The following is a 19,964-nucleotide window of genomic DNA, read 5'->3' on the forward strand; positions in this document are numbered from 1 at the left end:
GGGACAGTTCCTTGTCAATGCAGGTAGATTATGAGGTCAGGAGTTCAAGACCAGCCTGGCCAAGATGGCAAAACACTATCTCAGCTAAAAATACAAATATCAGTCATGTGTGGTGGTGGGTTCCTGTAATCTCAGCTACTGAGGCTGAGGCAGGGAATTCCTTGAATCCAGGAGGCAGAGGTTGCAGTGGGCAGAGATCATGCCATTGCACTCTAGCTAGGTGACAGAGAAAAACTCCATCTCAAAAAAAAAAAAAAAAGAAATTCTATTTAAATGTCTTATCTTTTGTTATATTACTTCCTTCCTTCACTTTTATTTTATCTTACTATTTTTTAGAGATGGAGTCTTGCTCCATCACCCAGGCTGGATTCAGTGATGCCATCTCGGCTCACTGCAACCTCTGCCTCCCGAGTTCAAGTGATCCTCCTGCCTCAGCCTCCCATGTAGCTGGGATTACAAGCGCCCACCATCACGCCCAGCTGATTTTTGTATTTTTAGTAGAGACAGGGTTTCACCATGTTGGCCGGGCTGGTCTCAAACTCCTGACCTCAGGTGATCTGCCTGCCTCAGCCTCCCAAAGTGCTGGAATGACAGGTGTGGGCCACCGCTCTGATCTTTTTCTTTTTTAATTAAAAAAAAAATCATTTGGAAACTTGTTTCATCCCTGTACTAAATTAAATCCTGGCCAGGCACTACGGCTCACACCTGTAATCCCAGTGTTTTGGGAGGCTGAGCCAGGAGGATCATTTGAGACTGGAGTTCGAGGCCAGGCTGAGCAACACCTCGAGACCCCCTCTCTACAAAGAAGAAAAAAAATTAAATGAAAATAAAAAGTGGAAACCAAATCGTATGTCATCCTGAAAGAAGGCTGTGAGCCTGCTTACAGAGGACATGACAAGGTCAAGCTCAAGCTGTCGGCACTTCCTGCCTCTGCTCACCCCACACACATGCTGGGCATCCCCTGTCTGCAGAGCGTCTTGTGGGAGGCCACAGGAGAGAGTGGAAGATCACAACCAGGGGCTCAGGGCGCCTGCAGGACAAGCACCCTGGCCAGGCGGTTTCGCAAGACTGGAGATACCGCTAGGCAAGGGAAGGAAGTGCTGGGAGCCCCGAAAGTCTCTGCTTACAACAAGCCCCACCAGAGCCTTCCCCTGCCCTGCCTCGATGTGCCCAGGTGGGCACCGCTGTCGGTCTGGCATCTGTGCTGAGGCTTTTTTTTTTTTTTTTCCCTGAGATGAAGTCTCACTCTGTTGCCCAGGCTGGAGTGCAGTGCTGTGACCTCAGCTCACTGCAACCTCAGCCTCCCTGTTTCAAGTGATTCTCTTGTCTCAGCCTCCCAAATAGTTGGGATTACAAGCGCCTGCCACCACGCCTGGCTAATCTTTGTATTTTTAGTAGAGATGGGGTTTCACCATATTGGACAGGCTGGTCTTGAACTCCTTGACCTCAGATGATCCACCCACCTCGGCCTTCCAAAGTGCTGGGATTACAGGCGTGAGCCACTGCGCCCGGCCTCACTTGTGGAACTAGCATCTATCTGGAGAGGAGGCAAATGTCAGCCACCACCTCCCACTCCCTCCTGTCACCATGTCCCCAGCATCACCCCAGAAGTCACCCTGGCTTCCAACACCACAGCCTGGCTTGGGGAGGTTTCAAGCCTCGTCTAAATGACGTCCTCTAGAACGTGTGCTCTGTGACTGCCTTCCTTCCCTCAGCGATGTGTCTGGAAGATTCCACCATGTTGTCCTGTGGCATAGTTCCTTGTCACTGCTGAGTGGGTCCTCTTGCAAATGCCTATCTCTCTGCATGGAAAGATTCCCAGATACACAGACGGAAATCGCCATAGGAAGGACTCGTAAGGCTGCTCACACCCAGGGTCCGGTGGAGGTGGGGGACAGTAAGGTCCAGAGGGAGCGGGTGCCTGCAGGTGATGTGCCTTTTTTTCTCTACAAAGAAGTGAAGATCAGGTGTGGTGGCTCACACCTGTAATCCCAGCAGTTTGGGAGGCTGAGGAGGGCAGATCACTTGAGGTCAGGAGTTTGAGACCAGCCTGGGCAATATAGTGAAACCCCATCTCTATAAAAATACAAAATAATTAGCTGGACGTGGTGGTGCACACTTGTAATCCCAGCTACTTGGGAGGCAGAGGCAGGAGAATCACTTAAACCCAGGAGGCAGAGGTTGCAGTGAGCTGAGATCTCGCCACTGCACTCCAGCCTGGGCGACAAAAGCAAAACTCGATCTCAAATAAATAAATAAAGCCCAGCATCTTTTGGCTTTCCCTCTGCAAGACCCCAACCCTCACCCCCAAGAGATCTGGTTCAGACCACGAACTGAGGCTGAGCTCAGGCAAAGGTGAGCTGGTGCAGCCCCGGCCTGCTGGGAGGCGGCCCGGGGCTGGGACCAGCCACTCATAACCCTGGATACGCTCCAAAAGCTCTGAGCCTCCCAGGCTCTGGGGGAGTGGGAGAGAGAAGCACCAGCCTTTCCCAGGGCACGTTGCCCCCTCCTCACCTCTTTGTCCCCAACCCCCTTCCTGGCAAAGCTGATGGTCTTATTTCACTCTGGAGGAAACTGAGTCAGCTCTAAGGAACAATTCAGTGAACCATTTGCTTACTTGAGGATTGGGACTCAAGTCTCACTCAAAGTCTGGGCCATCTTTGTCCCAGCTGTCACTGGCTTTCATCCCACACACGCCCAAGGACGTGCACCTAATGCTCGCATGCACATTCCAATGAACATGTTCATTCACTCATTCACTCATTCATCCATTCACTCGTTCATTCCCTCATTCATTCATTCATTCACTCAGTGAATGTTGCGGTCAGGATCCAAATATTCCTGGCCTCTGTGTGCCAGGCACTAGATGGAGGGGCTGGGGCTAGAGCCCCTGATAATCCAGCCATGCCTTGGCTTTCCTAGGGTGCACGTTGTAGTAAGGACAGACTAAAAAACTTAAGTCAGGCCAGGCACGGTAATCCAGCTCTTTGGGAGGCAGAGGCAGGAGGATCACTTGAGGCCAGGAGTTCGAGACCATCCTGGGCAACATAGCAAGACTCTGTACAAAACAATTTTTTAAACAATTAGCTGGGCTTGGTGGTGCCCACCTGCAGTCCCAGCTACTCCGGAGGCTGAGGCAAGAGGATCACTGGAACCCAAGAGTCGGAGGCTGCAGTGAGCTGTGATCCCACCACTGCACTTGAGCCTGGGCAACAGAGTGAGACCCTGTCTCAAATAAGCACAATAACAACAAAAATAAAGAAAAATAAAATGCAATTAGTGATGCATCGGTGATAATAAGTGCTCTGTAGGAAAATAAAACAGGAAGAGGATTTCAGGAGAGAGATCCAAGATGGCTGATCACTAGCAGCTCGGGATTGTAGCTCCCACTGAAAACGCAAAGAACGAGAGGACGCCATACCTTCACATGAATTCTTGTTGCTCACGCACCAGGAGATTCCCAGCGGAGGAGCCCCACGGGTCGCCAGCGCGACTCTTGTGACTGGCGAGGCGGTTTTGCCGGCGCCTCGGAGCGTCGATTCTTGGTGCAGAGTCAGAAAAGCACCATCCAGCTTAACGCCGCTGATTTGGTCGGCGCAGTGGGTTGCTCAGATTTCGGCGCTGAGAATCAATAAGTTGGACGTCCACTCAGAAACCCAATTACAAAGACGGTAATTATAAAGACCACATGGATAAATCTACAACGAAGGGAAGAAAACAGCCAAAAAAGGCTGAGAATACCCAAGATCAGAACGCCTCTCCCTCAGCAGAGGATCACGGTTCCTCATCAGCAACGAAACAAGGCTTGATGGAGAACGAGTGTGTTCCAATTACAGAAGCAGGCTTCAAAATGTGGATAATAAGAAACTCCTGTGAATTAAAAGAACTTGTTCTAACACAATCTAACGAAACTAAAAATTTTGAAAAAAAGTTTGACGAAATGTCAACAAGAATACAAAATTTAGAGAGGAAAATAAGTGAATTGATGGAGCTGAAAAACACAATACGAGAACTACGTGAAGTATGCACAAGTTTTAACAGCCGAATTGATCAAGCAGAAGAAAGGATATCAGAGGTCGAAGACCAACTCAATGAAATAAAACTAGAAGACAAGATTAGAGAAAAAAGGATAAAAAGGAACGAGCAAAGTCTCCAAGAAATATGGGACTATGTGAAAAGACCTAATCTACGCTTGATAGGTGTACCTGAATGTGACGAAGAGAATGAATCCAAGCTGGAAAATATGCTTCAGGACATTATTCAGGAAAATTTTTCCAACTTAGTAAGTCAGGATAATATTCAACTTCAGGTAATACAGAGAACACCACAAATATATTCCTCAAGAAGAGCAACTCCAAGGCACATAATCGTCAGATTCACCAGGGTTGAAATGAAGGAGAAAATACTAAGGGCAGCCAGAGAGAAAGGTCAGGTTACCCACAAAGGGAAGCCTATCAGACTTACAGCAGATCTCTCAGCAGAAACCCTACAAGCCAGAAGAGAGTGGGGACCAATATTCAACACCCTTAAAGAAAAGAACTTTCAACCAAGAATTTCACATCCAGCCAAACTAAGCTTCATAAGTGAAGGAAAAATAAAGTTTTTTGTGAATAAGCAAGCACTCAGAGATTTCATCACCACCAGGCCTGCTTTACAAGAGCTTCTGAAAGAACCAGTACACATAGAAAGGAACAAACAGTATCAGCCTTTCTAAATAATACCAAAAAGTAATATATCATTATTAATTTTAAATTTAAATTGACTAAATTCCCCAATTCAAAGACAGACAGGCAATTTGGACAAAAAACTAAAACTGTATGCTGCATCCAGACCCATCTCACATTCAAGGACACACAAAGACTCAAAACAAGGGATGGAGAGAGACTTACCAACCAACCAGAGAGCAAAAATAAATAAATAAAAAGCAGAAGTTACAATTTTTGCACCTGATAAAATAGTATTTAAAGCAACAAAGATCAAAAGAAGCAAAGAAGGACATTATATAATGATAAAAGAATCAATGCAACAACAAGAAGAGTTAAAGGTCCTAAATATACACGCACCCAATACAGGAATACCCAGACATACAAGACTTATAAAGAGACTTAGACTCCCACACAATAATAGTGGGAGACTTCAACATTAATATTAGACAGATCAATGAGACAGAAAATTAACAACGATATCCAGGACTTGAACTCAGATCTGGAACAAGTAAACGTAATTAACATTTATAGAACTCTCCACTTTACACAAAATATACACTCTTATCAGTACCACATCATATCAACTTAGAAGTTTAAACACAATGTTGGTTGGCTCCTTGTTTGTTACTCTCTTCCCTCATTTTCTTTCATGTCTCCATTATTAAGGACAATTATAGGCATACCCATATTTAGACTGCATTCTAGCCCGGGCAACAAAGCAATACCCCCATTCTCTCTCCCTCTTCCTCTTTCTCTTTCTTCCTCTTCTTTATTCTTTTTCTAAAAAAAAAAATAAATAAATAAAATAAATAAATAAAACAGGAAGAGGTTGAGGAAGGTATGAAGTTTGCTATGCAATGCAAAGTTATCAAGGAAGGCTTCTCAGAGGAGGTGACATTTGAGCAGAGAAATGGAGGAGAGAGTTGTGGAGGGAAGTGGTCAATGGGGGGAACATGGTCAAAGCAGGGAATATGGTCAAGGGGGTGCAGTGAATGCAAAAGCCCGGAGGCAGGAACAGCTTGGTTCACCCCCAAACCCATGGGGCCCGTGCAAGCCATGGGAAGGACAAGTGAGGCCCTGTCCTGGTCCCCACAGGTGTGTGCAAGCGTGAAGCTGCCCGTGTTTACACCCTGCAAGCCTGAAGAGTCCCCAGAAACTGAAAGAAGAAGCAAGGCCCTTTCTGTGCCCTCCCTGCCCCTGTCCTGACCGCGACAAAAGTGACTTCCTCTTTCCAGAGGATTTAAGGCACTACCGGGGAGTGCCGGGGAGCAGTGGAGGCTGCCCAGTCATGGGGGACACCTTCATCCGCCACATCGCCCTGCTGGGCTTTGAGAAGCGCTTCGTCCCCAGCCAGCACTATGTGAGTAGCTGGTAGGGGGGACCCCGTGGAGGGCACATGGGGGGGCAGTGCGGCCACACTTGCCAGTGAGAACTCAGGGGGCAGGGTCTTGGGCACCTGGTCCCTCGTTTTGGAGCCTGAATCTACCCCTCTGCTCTGGGACCCTACCCTGGGAAGACAGCCCCCTTGGAGCCACCCTGGGCAGCCCTTTACCGTCCGCACCCAGGCCCTCAGCCTTAGCCAGGGGTCCTCTCTCTGCTTCCCTGCTATGGCCGGGCAGCCCCGTACTCTCTCAGGTCCAAGAGCCACCCCTCCGGGAAGCCCCTCTTGACCACCCCAGCCGTCAGAGAGCTGCCCTCCCAGGAGAGAGGTCCGGAAACTGAAGCTTTCTGTCTCCCCAGCTGCCTGCAGTGTCAGTCTTGTCTTCTCCAGTAGGGTGACACCACCACCGGGGCCAAAAGAGTCCTCCCGTCTGTCCCCTGGCGGGGCCGGACAAATGGTTGCTCAGACCGATAAGTCTACTGGGTCCTCTAAGCCCACACAAGGCCAGGCAGGAACTGCATTTAGGAAACTGAATGAAGTGTGTATGGAGCATTTAATGCTGTGTGTCAAGACCTTTCTCTCTCTCTCTCTTTTTTTTTTTTTTTTTTTTTTGAGACAGTTTTGCTGGGTTGCTCACGCCAGAGTGCAGTGGCGCAGTCTCGGCTCACCGCAACCTCCGCCTTTTGGGTTCAAGCAATTCTCCTGCCTCAGCCTCCCGAGTAGCGGGGATTACAGGCACGCGCCACCACGCCCAGCTAATTATGTATTTTTAGTAGAGACGGCGTTTCACCATGTCGGCCAGGCTGGTCTCAAACTCTTGACCTTAAGTGATCCACTCGCCTCGGCCTCCCAAAGTGCTGGGTTTACAGGTGTGAGCCACCGCGCCTGGCCTCTTTTTATGAAATGAGGTCTAGAGTGCAGTGGTGTGATCATAGCTCACTGCAGCCTCGACCTCCCAGGCCCAAGTGATCCTCCTGCCTCAGCCCCTTGAGAAGCCGAGGCTATAGGCCCACACCACCACGCCTGGCTAATTTTTAAAATTTTTGTAGAGATGGGGTTTCACCATGTTGTCCAGGCTAGTCTTGAACTCCTCGGCTTAAGCAGTCCTCTGGTCTCAGCCTCCCACAGCGCCAGGATTACAGCGTGAGCTGCCGTGCCCAGTCACCTCGCTCCTTTTCTTTGTAACTTTCAGTTTTGAAAGTTCAAATTTATAGAAAGGCTACGGGGTGTTGAAACAGTACAAATAACTCCAATAGGCTTTCACCTGCCTTCAACCGCACCTCTCTTTCTGGGTGTATTTTCTGGATTATTTGAGAGTGAGTCGAAGGCATGTTTCTTTACCGCTAAATACTAGGGGTTGTGCATTTCTTAAAATCAAGGGCATTCTCGGCCGGGCGAGGGGTCACACCTGTAATCCCAGCACTTTGGGAGGCCAAGGTGGGCGAATCACCTGAGGTCAGGAGTTTGAGGCCAGCCTGACTAACATGGAGAAACCTCATCTCTACGAAAGATACAAAATTAGCCAGGCATGGTAGCATGTTCCTGTAGTCCCAGCCACTCCGGAGGCTGAGGCAGGAGAATCACTTCAACCCGAGAGGCAGAGGTTTCAGTGAGCTGAGATTGTGCCATTGCAAGAGCCAAACTCCGTCTCAAAAAAAAAAAAAAAAAAAAAAAAAAAAAAATCCTAAGGGCGTTCTTTTATGTAATCACAACACACGTGTCAAAATCAGGAAATTAACATGGACAAAACACCAGTGTCTACCCACAACTTTACCACGGTTTCCCCGATTCGCCTACTTGTCCTCTGTGGTAAAGACTTTTTTCAGGTCTCCGATCCAGTCAGGGATCAATGTCAGGGTCTTTAACCTTCCTTAATCTGGATCAATCTTTTTTTTTTTTTTTTTTGGCATGGATTCTCACTCTGTCACCAGGCTGGAGTGCAGTGGCGCCATCTCAGCTCACTGCAACCTCCGCCTCCTGGATTCAAGTGACTCTCCTGCCTCAGCCTCCCAAGAAGCTGGGATTACAGGCATGTTACCACGCCCAGCTAATTTTTGTATTTTTAGTAGAGATGAGGTTTCACCATGTTGGTCAGACTGGTCTTGAACTCCCTGACCTCAAGCGGTCTGCTCTCCTTGGCCTCCCAAAGTGCAGGGATCACAGGCATGAGCCACCATGCTGGCCTGCCTGCCCCTCCTCTCCCCACTTCTCTTCTCTTTCTTCAAGGCTGGCGTGTAGTTGTGCCATCATAGCTTACTAAAGCCGTGACCTCCAAGGCTCAAGCAATTCTCCTGCCTCAGCCTCCTGAGTAGCTGGGACCACAGTCGTGCCTGACCACACCTGGCCAATGTTTGTATTTTTAGTGGATATGGGGCCTCACTATGTTGCCCAGGCTGGTCTCAAACTCCCGGGCTCAAGCGATCTTCCCACCTCGGTCCCCCAAAGTGCTGGGATTACAGGTGTGAGACACCGTGCCCAGCGTAGGTCCTGCTTTTATCTGCAATTTACAGATGAGGCCATTTGAGAGACACGGATCTGCTTGCCCCCGGTCCCCAGGCCGGGGCATGGCAGCACTTGGTCCATGTTTGTGTCCTGCAATCCAGGACAACCCAAGATGTCCCTCACCACATTCCTCTGGGTTTTCTCCAGGGGGTAGTGGGAGCCTGGGTGCAGACTGCACAGCCTCCTGGGAAGCTGAAGGGGGTCCCCCCGACCCTGGCCTTCCCCCAGGTGTACATGTTCCTGGTGAAATGGCAGGACCTTTCGGAGAAGGTGGTCTACCGGCGCTTCGCCGAAATCTACGAGTTCCATGTGAGTGTCGGGATGGAGGAGGGAGAGGGGACGCATTGTCCGGCTCCACCCTTCGGGGAGGACCCCAGCCTGGGTGGTGGGGGAGACTGCAGAACCCAGAATCCTTTCCCAGTCCACAGTTAAAGGGGATTTGCACACACACACACTTTTTTTTTTTTTTTTTTTTTTTTTGTAGAAACAGGGTTTCGCTATATTGCCCAGGCTGCTCTCAAACTCCTGTACTCAAGTGATCCTCCCACCCCAGCCTCCCAGATTGCTGGGGTTACAGGTGTGAGCCCCTGCACCTGGGCAACCTGGCTTTTAAGAGTAACCCTTTAGCAACTGGATTGAGGACAGGCAGGGTGGACGGGGGAGGTAAGGAGGCCATTGTCTTTATCCAGGCCTGGTAGTGGCTAGGGCCAGGAGCGTAGGGTTGGCAGGAAGGTGTCAGATCCCAGAGAGATTTGGGGATCGGAAGCACAAGGATTAGCTGGTGAGCCGCACATGGGAGGAAGAGAGGTTAACGCCTCTGCTGATCGCGGAATCCAGATTGCCACAGACGTTTCTAGGCCCGAGATATTTAGGTAGCGTCTCACTCTTCACCCAGGCTGGAGGGCAGTGGTGCCATCTTGGCTCACTCTAACCTCTGCCTCCCAGATTCAAGCCATTCCTCCACCTCAGCCTCTGGAGTAGCTGGGACTACAGGCATGTGCCACCACGCCCGGCTTTTTTTTTTTTTTTTTTTTTTCAGACAGAGAGTCTTGCTCTTGTTACCCAGGCTGGAGTGCAATGGCGCGATCTCGGCTCACCGCAACCTCCGCCTCCTGGGTCCGAGCAATTCTCCTGCCTCAGCCTCCTGAGTAGCTGGGATTACAGGCACCCACCACCATGCCCAGCTAATTTTTTGTATTTTTAGTAGAGACAGGGTTTCACCAGGTTGGCCAGGCTGGTCCCAAACTTCTGACCTCAGGTGATCTGCCCACATCAGCCTCCCAAAGTGCTGGGATTACAGGCGTGAGCCACCGCGCCCAGCCCAATTTTTGTATTTTTAGTAAAGATGTGGTTTCACCATGTTGGCCAGGCTGGTCTTGAACTCCTGACCTCAAGTGATCCACCTGCCTCAGACTCCCAAAACACTGGGATTACAGGGGTGAGCTATGGCACCCAGCCTTTCGGGTAGTTTTGAGAGGTATTTAGGCCGCTTCCAAGTTCGTGCTTTGCCAAGTGTTGTAAACTGCAAATACTGCCTCACGTCTTCTTTTCTTTTCAATGTTTAGAAAACCTTAAAAGAAATGTTCCCTATCGAGGCGGGGGAGATCAACCCGGAGAACAGGATCATCCCACACCTCCCAGGTGAGTGTGGGGCTGAGCCCCCTGTCAGGGGCTTGGTGGGCGGGGGCTCGCCTGCCTTTCCAGCCCCTCTGGGACTTGACCTCATCTTCTCTGGTGCCAGCTCCCAGGTGGTTCGACGGGCAACGGGCCGCCGAGAACCGCCAGGGCACCCTGACCGAATACTGCAGCACGCTCATGGGCCTGCCCACCAAGATCTCCCGCTGCCCCCACCTCCTCGACTTCTTCAAGGTGCGCCCCGACGACCTCAAGCTCCCCTCGGACAGCCAGTGAGTGGCCTTTTCACCATGCCAGGCGGGAGCGGGAAGCGGGCTGGGACTTTCCCTGTTTTGCAGATGACGGAACCAAAGCTCAGAGAGGGAAAGCCACCTTCCTAGAGCCACACAGCCAGAAAGAGAAGGAGGCAGACTCCACCTCCAACCTCCGTGGCCCTGCCAAGCCTCCTCCTCCTTAACCTTCACACCTCAGGGTGCTGGGGGAAGCACTCGGGGCTGGGGCGCTGGAGTCCCAGGTGGTCGTCCTGACCCTACTAGCTGGAATAAAAGGCGTGCGCCACCATGCCTGGTTAATTTTTTGGATTTTTGGTAGAGACGGGGTTTCGCCATGCTGGCCATCCTGGACATCCTGGCCAACATGGTGAAACCCTGACTCTACCAAAAAATATAAAAACATCAGTCAGGCACAGTGGCGCGTGCCTGTGATCCCAGCTACTCAGGAGACTGAGGCAGGAGAGAATTGCTTGAACCCAGGAGGCGGAGGTTGCAGTGAGCTGAGATCGGACCATTGCACTACAGTTTGGGTGATAGAGCGAGACCCCGTCTCAAGAAAAAAAAAGAAGAAGAAAGAAGACGGCCCACAAGAGCATTTCCCAGACTTAGGGCACCCTTAGGATCTGCCGGAGGCTGTGGAATGTCCTCCTCATGTTCTTCCCTTGGCTGGCAGAGCAGATCCGCCAACCCCTGTCACTTCCCAAAGTCCTTGCTCAGCCAGTCCAGCTGCTCCCTTCTCTCCACGGTGCCCCTTCCTTCCCTGGGTCCCTCTTCTCTTGGGAAGTTCTTCTGTAGGTCTACCCATGCGTCTCCTTCTTCCGTGGGAAGCCGAGGGTCTCACCCAGACTGTTCTCTCCTCAGGACAAAAAAGCCAGAGACATACTTGATGCCCAAAGATGGCAAGAGCATCGCGGCGGGTGAGAGGACAGGGGGGCAGCCAGGGAGACCCGGAGTTGGGGGGGTGTTCAGGGAAGAGAGCAGGAGCTGGGAGCAGGGTAGGGGGTGCTCACAGGTACCCCACTGGAGAATTGGGTCTTTGGGCCAGGCACGGTGGCTCATGCCTGTCATTCCAGCCCTTTGGGAGGCCACGGGGGTAGATACCTGAGGTCAGTTCAAGACCAGCCTGGCCGACATGGTGAAACCTCATCTCTACTAAAAATCCAAAAATTAACCAGGCGTGGTGGCGCACACCTGTTATCCCAGCTTCTTGGGAGGCTGAGGCAGGAGAATCGCTTGAACCTGGGAGGTGGAGATTGCAGTGAGCTGAGATCGTGCCACTGCACTCCAGCCTGGGCAACAGTGTGAGACTCCATCAAAAAAAAAAAAAAAGAATTGGGTCTTTGGAAGGTCATTGGAGGATGAAAGGAGCCTCTTGCAGGTGTCAGTGCCGAGACCAGCGCAGACCCTGGCTTCCAGCAGCTGGGGGGTGTTTGTGGCTGAATGAATGCAGAGGTTATGGAGGCCAAAGTGGCCATCAGAGGTGACGCAGGGCATGACAGTTTTTAATACTTATTGCAAAGTCATGCTAATAACAATAAGAATAATCCCTGACATTAATGGAGTACTTACACTGTGCCAGCCACTATTTCGTTTTTGTTGTTTTCAGTGACAGGTCTTGCGCTATCGCCCAGGCTGAAGTGAAGTGGTGTGATTATAGCTCACTGCAGCCTCAACCTCCTGGGCTGAAGTGATCCTCCCGCCTCAGCCTCCCAAGTAGCCGGGATTACAGGTGTGTGCCACCATGCCCTGATAATTTTTAATTTTTTAGTAGAGATGGGGTCTCACTACATTGCCGAGGCTGGTCTTAAACCCTTGCCCTCAAGCAATCCTCCTACGTCAGCCTCCCAGAGTGCTGGGATTACAGACACGAGCCACTGTGCCCGGCTTTCCTTCTTATGAGGACACCAGGCCTGTTGGATTAGGGCCCACTCTAATGATCTCAATTTAACTTAATTACCTCTTGCAAGATTCTGTCTCCAAATAAGGTACGGGGGGGTTAGGACTTCACCACAGGAATTTTGAGAAGACTGAACTCAGCCAATAACAAACAGCGTCAGCGCCTCCAGGGTTGGATGGAGGGCTGGCGAGAAACACAGACCCGGGGCCCCCCTTGGACCTACTGAACAGGATAGGCATTTTAGCAACGCCCCCAGAGCATTTGGGTGCACCTTAAAGTTAGGAAAAGGCCAGGCACCATGGCTCACACCTGTAATCCCAGCACTTGGGAGGTCGAGGAGGGAGGATCACGTGAGGTCTGGAGTTCGAGACCAGCCTGACCATATGGTGAAACTCTATCTCTACTGAAAATACAAAAATTGCCAGGTGTGGTGGCAGGCGCCTGTAGTCCCAGCTACTCAGGACGCTGAGGTAGGGAGATTGCTTGAGCCCAGGAGTCCAGGACTGTCGTGAGCTGTGATCATGCCACTGTACTCCAGCCCGGGCAACAGAGCAAGACTCTGTCTCCAAAAAAGAAAGTAAAGTTGGGAGAGGCTCGCTAACTTCATCAGAGAACAAGGACATGTTTGAAGTGTGAGGCCAAAGCCTGGAGCCCGCTAGGCACTCAGGAAATGCAGGGGACAGGACACCGGTGCCCATTCTGTAGGCCCAGATGGACCCTGCGGTGCCCACTGACCCGGCCCTCCCTCTGCCCCAGACATCACCGGCCCCATCATTCTGCAGACGTACCGCGCCATCGCTGACTACGAGAAGACCTCAGGCTCCGAGATGGCGCTGGCCGTGGGGGACGTGGTGGAGGTTGTGGAGAAGAATGAGAGCGGTCAGCCCTCCCGCCCCGCCGGGATCCTTCCCCTGGTGCTTGGGACCCACAGCCACAAGCCTCCTGCCAAGGCTCAGGCAGCCTGGCCCCAGGAGGCCACTGTGGGTCGCCCTCTCCCTGAGTGTGCACCCTGCGGTGGCTGTGGGCATCTGTGCATGGCAGGCCGGGGTGTGCATGTCTGGGTGGGCATGGGACTGTCTGCTCGTTAGAGTGAGCTCAAGGTTGTGATTTTGTGAGCATGTGTGCATGCATGTGACTTCATGGTCCAGTGTGGTGAAGATGACATTTCTGACACCTGTGTCTGCGTCCCGGTGTCCTCACCATCCCCGATGGCTGCAGGGAGCTGCCGGGCCTGCCCCTCAGTCCCATTCCCACACCCCTGGTGCAGGTTGGTGGTTCTGCCAGATGAAAGCAAAGCGAGGCTGGATCCCAGCGTCCTTTCTGGAGCCCCTGGACAGTCCCGATGAGACGGAGGACCCTGAGCCCAACTATGCAGGTGCCCCTGCCCTCTGAGGCCATAGGGGTGTGGGAGGAAGGGGCAGGCAGGCCCAGGGATATTGAGTGACTGCTTTGGAGTCTGGCCTGGTTGTTGGCTGGGCAGAAAGGTCAGGGCTGACACCTTATCTTCTCTGGCTTGGGGATCCCGGCAGGTTGTGGTGCCCTGGGTCCAGACAGGGAACCAGGAAGAGGAGCAGATGTCGGGGGAGGGTGGGGGGGTCAGTGGTGTCTGTGGGCATGAGGCCAGATCCAGTGGGAAGCTGAAGGATGAGCAGACCTGAGGCTCAGGAGGGAAGGCTGCCTGGAGGTAGAGGCATCATCACTGACTAGAAAGGGAGAGCCGGCAGTGATGGGGCCTGCGTTGAGCTTGAAAGAAACTATAATAGAACTGGTTACCAGTTTATTTTACTTTATTATTTATTATTAGTAGTATTTTTTGAGACAGCATCTCACTCTCTTGCTCAGGTTAGCATGCAGTGGTGCGATCTCGGCTCACTGCAACCTCCACCTCCCAGGTTCAAGTGATTCTCCTGCCTCAGCCTCCCGAGTAGCTGGGATTACAGGCATGCACCACCACGCCCAGCTGAGTTTTGTATTTTTAGTAGAGACGGGGTTTTACCACGTTGGCCAGGCTGGTCTTGAACCCCTGACCTCAGATGATCTGCCCGCCTTGGCCTCCCAAAGTGCTGGGATTACAGGCATGAGTCATCACGCCTGGCCTGGATACCCACATTTTAAAATGGAGTGATATCATCCTTTTATGTGGATTTACAGCTATTCTTTTTTTTTTTTTTTTTTTTGAGACAAAATCTCGCTCTATCACCCAGGTTAGAGTGCAGTGACGCAATCTCTGCTCACTGCAACCTTTGCCTCCTGGGTTCAAGCGATTCTCCTGCCTCAGCCCCTCGAGTAGCTGGAATTACAGGTGTGTGCCACTACATCTGGCTAATTTCTGTATTTTTAGTAGAGATGGAGTTTTGCCATGTTGGCCAGGCTGGTCTCGAACTCCTGACCTCAGGTGATCTGCCCACCTCGGCCTCCCAAAGTGCTGGGATTACAGGCAGGAACCACCTCCCCGGCCTGTGGCTATTGTTTAAACACTGGGAAGGCCTTCGGCCCCACAGGCTGACAATTAGCTGCAGCTGAGCAGTTCCCGGGGCCTCGTGGACAGGCACTCCACCCACCTGCTCATGACTGGTCTCTTGTCATGTTTAGGTGCCTGGCCAGACCTCCGTCGATGTGGAATCTCTGGTCCCCAGAGTGGGTGGCAATGGATGGGAGTGGACAAGCTCACCTGGGTGTAGGGGGCAGAGGGCAGAAGTCCAGAGTGTGCCCCCAGAGTGGGTACCAGCAGGAGCTTGCAGAGGGAGCCTGGGATGGAGCAGAGGGGTGGAGGGAAGAGACCCAGAAGGGAATTGTGGGCCCTGGGTGGGTCTGGAGTGGCTGGAGGAAGCCCAGGTGCAGAGATGAGAAGAGGGGAGGGGTGGTGAGCCCCGGGCTGGGTAGACCTCACACTGTGCCCTGTGCCCCCGCTGTGGACCAGGAGAGCCGTACGTTGCCATCAAGTCCTATACTGCTGTGGAGGGGGACGAGGTGTCTCTGCTCGAGGGCGAAGCCGTCGAGGTCATTCACAAGCTTCTGGACGGCTGGTGGGTCATCAGGTAGGAGGCCCCTCTCCATCCGGGGCACCCACCCGAGAGTCAGCCCCCAGCCAGGGCGGGAGTGTTTGGGGGTCTGGCGTGCCTTGCCTCTGGGACTCTGGGTAAGCCATCGCGTCTCTCTGGGCTCAGTTTCCATTTCAGTAGCAGGGAGGGATGAGCCCACCCTTGCCTGTCTTGTGTGCCAATGTCCTTGTCCGTGAGTGCATTTTTCCTTTGTGATTTAGGGTCTCTCCCTAACCATCTGTTATTCCTTCTCTGGCAACGTGGTGAACTGTTGGATAAATGATTACATTCCTGGCTGTGCGAGGTGGCTCAGGCCTATAATCCCAGCACTTTGGGAGGCCGAGGTGGGATGATCACTTGAGGTCAGAAGTTTGAGACAACCCCGGACAACATGGCAAAACCCTGTCTCTACCAAAAATACAAAAATTAGCCAGGTGTGGTGGCACACGCCTGTAATCCTAGCTATTTGGGAGGCTGAGGCAAGAGAATCACTTGAACCCTGGAGGTGGAGGTTGCCATGAGCCAAGATCACACCATTGCACTCCAGCCTGGGCAACAGAGTGAGACTCTGTCTCCAAAAAAGTAAAAAAAAAAATTACATTCTTTTTATAATCCCGTTTCCATTTCCTTTTAAAAGTTTCTTATAGTCAGGTGCTGTGTCTCATGCCTATAATCCCAACACTTTGGGAAGCCAAGGTGGGAGGATTACTCAAGGCTACAAGTTCAAGGCCAACCTGGGTAACATAGGAGACCCCTGTCTCCACAAAAAAAAAAAGACAAAACATAAAAATTAGCTGGACATGGTAGCACACACCTGTAGCCCCAGCTACTTGGGAGGCTGAGGTGGAAGGATTGCTTGACCCCAAAAGTTGGAGGCTGCAGTGAGCTATGACCGCACCACTGCACTCCAGCCTGGTGATGAAGCAAGACCCTGTCTCTTTAAAAAAAAAAAAAAAAGAAAAAGAAAGGCCAGGCACGGTGGCTCAAGCCTGTAATCCCAGCACTTTGGGAGGCCGAGGCGGGTGGATCATGAAGTCAAGAGATTGAGACCATCCTGGTCAACATGGTGAAACCCCGTCTCTACTAAAAATACAAAAAATTAGCTGGGCATGGTGGCGCGTGCCTGTAATCCCAGCTACTCGGGAGGCTGAGGCAGGAGAATTGCCTGAACCCAGGAGGCGGAGGTTGCGGTGAGCCGAGATCATTTGCACTCCAGCCTGGGTAACAAGGGCGAAACTCTGTCTCAAAAAAAAAAAAGAAAGAAAAAGAAAAAAAAAAGTTTCCATTGCAGTTCCCATCTGTTTAACCTCCAAATGAATGCAGAAATACTAATTTTTTTTTTTTTCTGGTTCTGGGGAACACGGAATTCTAGCGGCGTGCGGAGCCGTCTCCCTGGGGCCACGGGGCCTCCCAGCTCCTCTCCCGTGTCTTCATTTTTTACCAATTTATTTATTTTTTGAGACAGGGTCTTGCTCTGACTCCCAGGCTGGAGCACAATCATGGCTCACTGCAGCTCCAGTGATCCTCCTGCCTCAGCCTCCCAAGTCGCTGGGACTACAGGTGAGTACCACCATGTCCAGCTAATGTTTTTTTATTTTTATTTTTTGTAGAAACAGGGTCTCACTATGCTGCCAAGACTGGTCTTAAACTCCTGGCCTCAAGAGATCCTCCTGCCTTGCCCTCCCAAAGCACTGGGATTACAGGCATGAGCCTCCATGCTGGGCCTTTGCTGTCGTCTGCAGAGCTCCAGGTCACAGGGCCAGCCCAGCGCCCTCCTGCAAGCATATCTTAAAGCTAGGACCACAACATGCATACCCACAGCATGGTCCTGGGTCGGGGGGGGCTTTGAGGCAGCATTTCTCAGCCTTTTAGACACACACTCCATTAACCCCCATCCTGTGTCTCCGACAATCTTCTTGTGATCCTCCCACCAGCCAGGAATTACGGTTTTATGTGAACTTTGTATTATGCAAAGTTTTGTTTTGTTTTACTCCCAAATGTAATATTGAGAATGGAAAGAGAGTCTTTTCAATGAATGGTGCTGGAACAGGTGGATATACATACTGAAAAAAAAAAAACAAAAGACAAACCTAGACCCCTACCTCACACTGTACACAGATGTTTACTTCAGATGGATCACAGGTTTTTCCAAGGGTAAAACCTGAAACTAAAAAGCATTTGGGGCCGGACTCAAAGCTCACGCCTATAATCTCAGTACTTTGGGAGGTTGAAGTGGGTGGATCACTTGAAGTCAGGAGTTCGAGACCAGCCATGACCAGCATAGTGAAATCCCATCTCTACCAAAACAAACAAACAAAAACTAACCAGGCGTGGTGGTGCATGCCTGTATTCCCAGCTAATTGAGAAGCTGAGGCAGAAGAATTGCTTGAACTCGGGAGGCAGAGGTTGCAATGAGCCAAGACTGGCCATTGCACTCCAGGCTTGGCAACAAGAGAAAAATTCTGCCTTTGAAAAAAAAGCATTGGGAAGAAAGCATAGAATTTGGTCACGTGGAGGCAGGCCAAGGTTCGTAGGAGACAGAAGGCAGTTAACATACAAGAAAAATTGACAAATATAATCTGCCAATGTCTTCTTTTTTCTTTAATTTCTTTGGGGGGAGGTGCAGAGATAGGGGTCTTGCTATGTTGCCCAGGCTGGTCTTGAACTCCTGGCCTCAAGAGATCGTCCCACCTAGACCTCTCAAAGTACTGGGATTACAGGCGTGAGCGACTGTGCCCTGCCCATTCTTGCCAATATCTTATAGCAAATACCTGTTCCCTGCGGTGACCTGGATCTGCTAACCTCACCCCTGCCTAAACTGTGGAAGGAGAGCTGGAAGGGTCTCAGTTGCACAGACCAGGAAACTGAGACCCACAGAGGCAGGGGTCTGATTGTTTGCAACGTCTCAGCCTGTCTTAACCCCAGTTGTTCAGAGACAGCCCTGAAACCCCCACCTCTGAGCGCCCCCCAGGTGACTGCCCCAGCCTCAAGGGCTGCCTCTGTTGCAGGAAAGACGACGTCACAGGCTACTTCCCGTCCATGTACCTGCAAAAGTCGGGGCAAGACCTGTCCCAGGCCCGACGCCAGATCAAGCGGGGGGCGCCGCCCCGCAGGTGAACGGGGGTCCCCGGGGCTGGGCAGGGTCTAGGGGAGCGCACCATGGGTTCGCTCTGTCTAGGCCATAGCTTGGCAGTGCCGGGGGAAGGGGGTATCTCAGCCTGGCGGGAGAGGCAGGACCCTCACCGGGGAAAGGGGCTGGACACGCCTGGCCGCGGCGTGGGGCTGGCACGGGACCGGGAGGAAGGCGGCGGTGCCCGGGGCGTGGGGGATGGGCAGTCCTGGGAACCGCCCGGGCTCTGCGGCAGGGCAAGGGTCCGTGCCGTAAAGCGGGCAGCCGCCTCTGGCCCCGCCCGCCCCCCCACTTCCTCGGGCCGGGGGTGACCATCCGAGACGCTGGGAACAGGGGCGCGTTCGGGCTCTGACGACGCCCCGTCCCGCCGGGCCAGGTCGTCCATCCGCAACGTGCAGAGCATCCACCAGCGGTCGCGGAAGCGCCTCAGCCAGGACGCCTATCGCCGCAACAGCGTCCGTTTTCTGCAGCAGCGACGCCGCCAGGCGCGGCCGGGACCGCAGAGCCCCGGGAGCCCGCTCGGTGAGCGCCGCGTGCTGGGGGGCGGAGGGGCGCGGCGGGCGGGGCGGGCGACCCCCCAGGGGCGGAGTCAGCGAGAGAGGCGGGGACTAGAGGCGGGGACTAGAGGCGGGGCCGGAGGAGGAGCGAGCGCCAGGGGGCGGAGCGATTCCCTGAGAGGCGGAGTCAGAGGGAGAGGCACGACCAGGAGGCGAGGCCAGAGCGCGGAGCGGGAGTTAGCGAGCGCGGTGGGCGGGGCCAGTGTGCAGGGCGGGGCCTCTGACCCGGCCCCCGCCCTCCCCACGCAGAGGAGGAGCCGCAGACCCAGCGCGCTAAGCCCCAGCCGGCGGTGCCCCCGCGGCCCAGCGCAGACCTCATCTTGAACCGCTGCAGCGAGAGCACCAAGCGGAAACTGGCGTCTGCCGTCTGAGTCTGGACCGCAGTCCCCAGCTAGCGTCTGGGCCCCTCCGCCAGCTCCCTTCCCGTCCCTGTGTATACGTGTTCTGTAGAGCCTGGTGTCTGGACGCCGAGGGCGGCCCCGGCCCCTGCCCAGCGCGGCTCCTGGCACCCTCAATAAATGTTGCTCGGAGTGGACCGAGGCTCTGCAGGGATGCTGGGTGGGCCGGGCTCCGCCCCGGGGGTATTTCTAGATTGAGGACCGGAGGATGTGGGTTCTGCTGGGGGGAAGTTGCAAGAGCCAATGTCTGGTTGCGTATTGCCCTGGCCTTGGCCAAGATCAGGTTTGCAAAAGGCCAAGTGCAAGAGGAACTCTCGGTTTCCTGCTGGCTGTTTGGTCAGAAACCACCTGGTCGGACTCTGGAGGAAGAGCCCTCAAGATGGGTGGACACAGTGCAGCGGGACAGCCCTGTCTCATGACAGGAGACAGGGTGCGGTCCAGGGTG

The 19,964-nt window shown here is 52.8% G+C and overlaps 1 protein-coding gene across 3 annotated transcripts; it reads left to right on the forward strand.

The window, feature by feature from the left end:
• Window positions 1-5,963: 5,963 nt before the first annotated feature.
• NCF1 (neutrophil cytosolic factor 1) lies at window positions 5,964-19,652 on the forward strand. Of its 3 annotated transcripts, none has more exons than XM_074390463.1 (11): window positions 5,964-6,066; window positions 8,737-8,898; window positions 10,155-10,230; window positions 10,331-10,496; window positions 11,358-11,413; window positions 13,150-13,272; window positions 13,661-13,768; window positions 15,314-15,431; window positions 18,443-18,547; window positions 18,941-19,086; window positions 19,371-19,652. In XM_074390463.1, exons 1-11 carry the CDS (start codon window positions 5,995-5,997, stop codon window positions 19,490-19,492), a joined length of 1,254 nt encoding a protein of 417 aa, XP_074246564.1. In that variant the 5' UTR covers window positions 5,964-5,994; the 3' UTR covers window positions 19,493-19,652. The 3 variants fall into 3 exon arrangements, with proteins under 3 accessions (XP_074246564.1, XP_039316388.1, XP_074246565.1); XM_039460454.2 differs by having other exon boundaries at window positions 8,818-8,898; XM_074390464.1 differs by lacking the exons at window positions 5,964-6,066; window positions 8,737-8,898 and adding an exon at window positions 8,913-9,166.
• The last annotated feature ends 312 nt before the right edge of the window (window positions 19,653-19,964 follow it).

Source organism: Saimiri boliviensis, chromosome 20, assembly GCF_048565385.1.
Source record: "Saimiri boliviensis isolate mSaiBol1 chromosome 20, mSaiBol1.pri, whole genome shotgun sequence".
Classification (NCBI taxonomy): Eukaryota; Metazoa; Chordata; class Mammalia; order Primates; family Cebidae; genus Saimiri; species Saimiri boliviensis.

Coding starts and splice junctions, on each gene's coding strand:
- NCF1 (XM_074390463.1), top strand. CDS start 5,995: ATGGGGGACACCTTCATCCGCCACATCGCCCTGCTGGGCTTTGAGAAG. Junction 8,899..10,154: donor CCGAAATCTACGAGTTCCAT/GTGAGTGTCGGG, acceptor TTCAATGTTTAG/AAAACCTTAAAAGAAATGTT. Junction 19,087..19,370: donor GAGCCCCGGGAGCCCGCTCG/GTGAGCGCCGCG, acceptor CTCCCCACGCAG/AGGAGGAGCCGCAGACCCAG.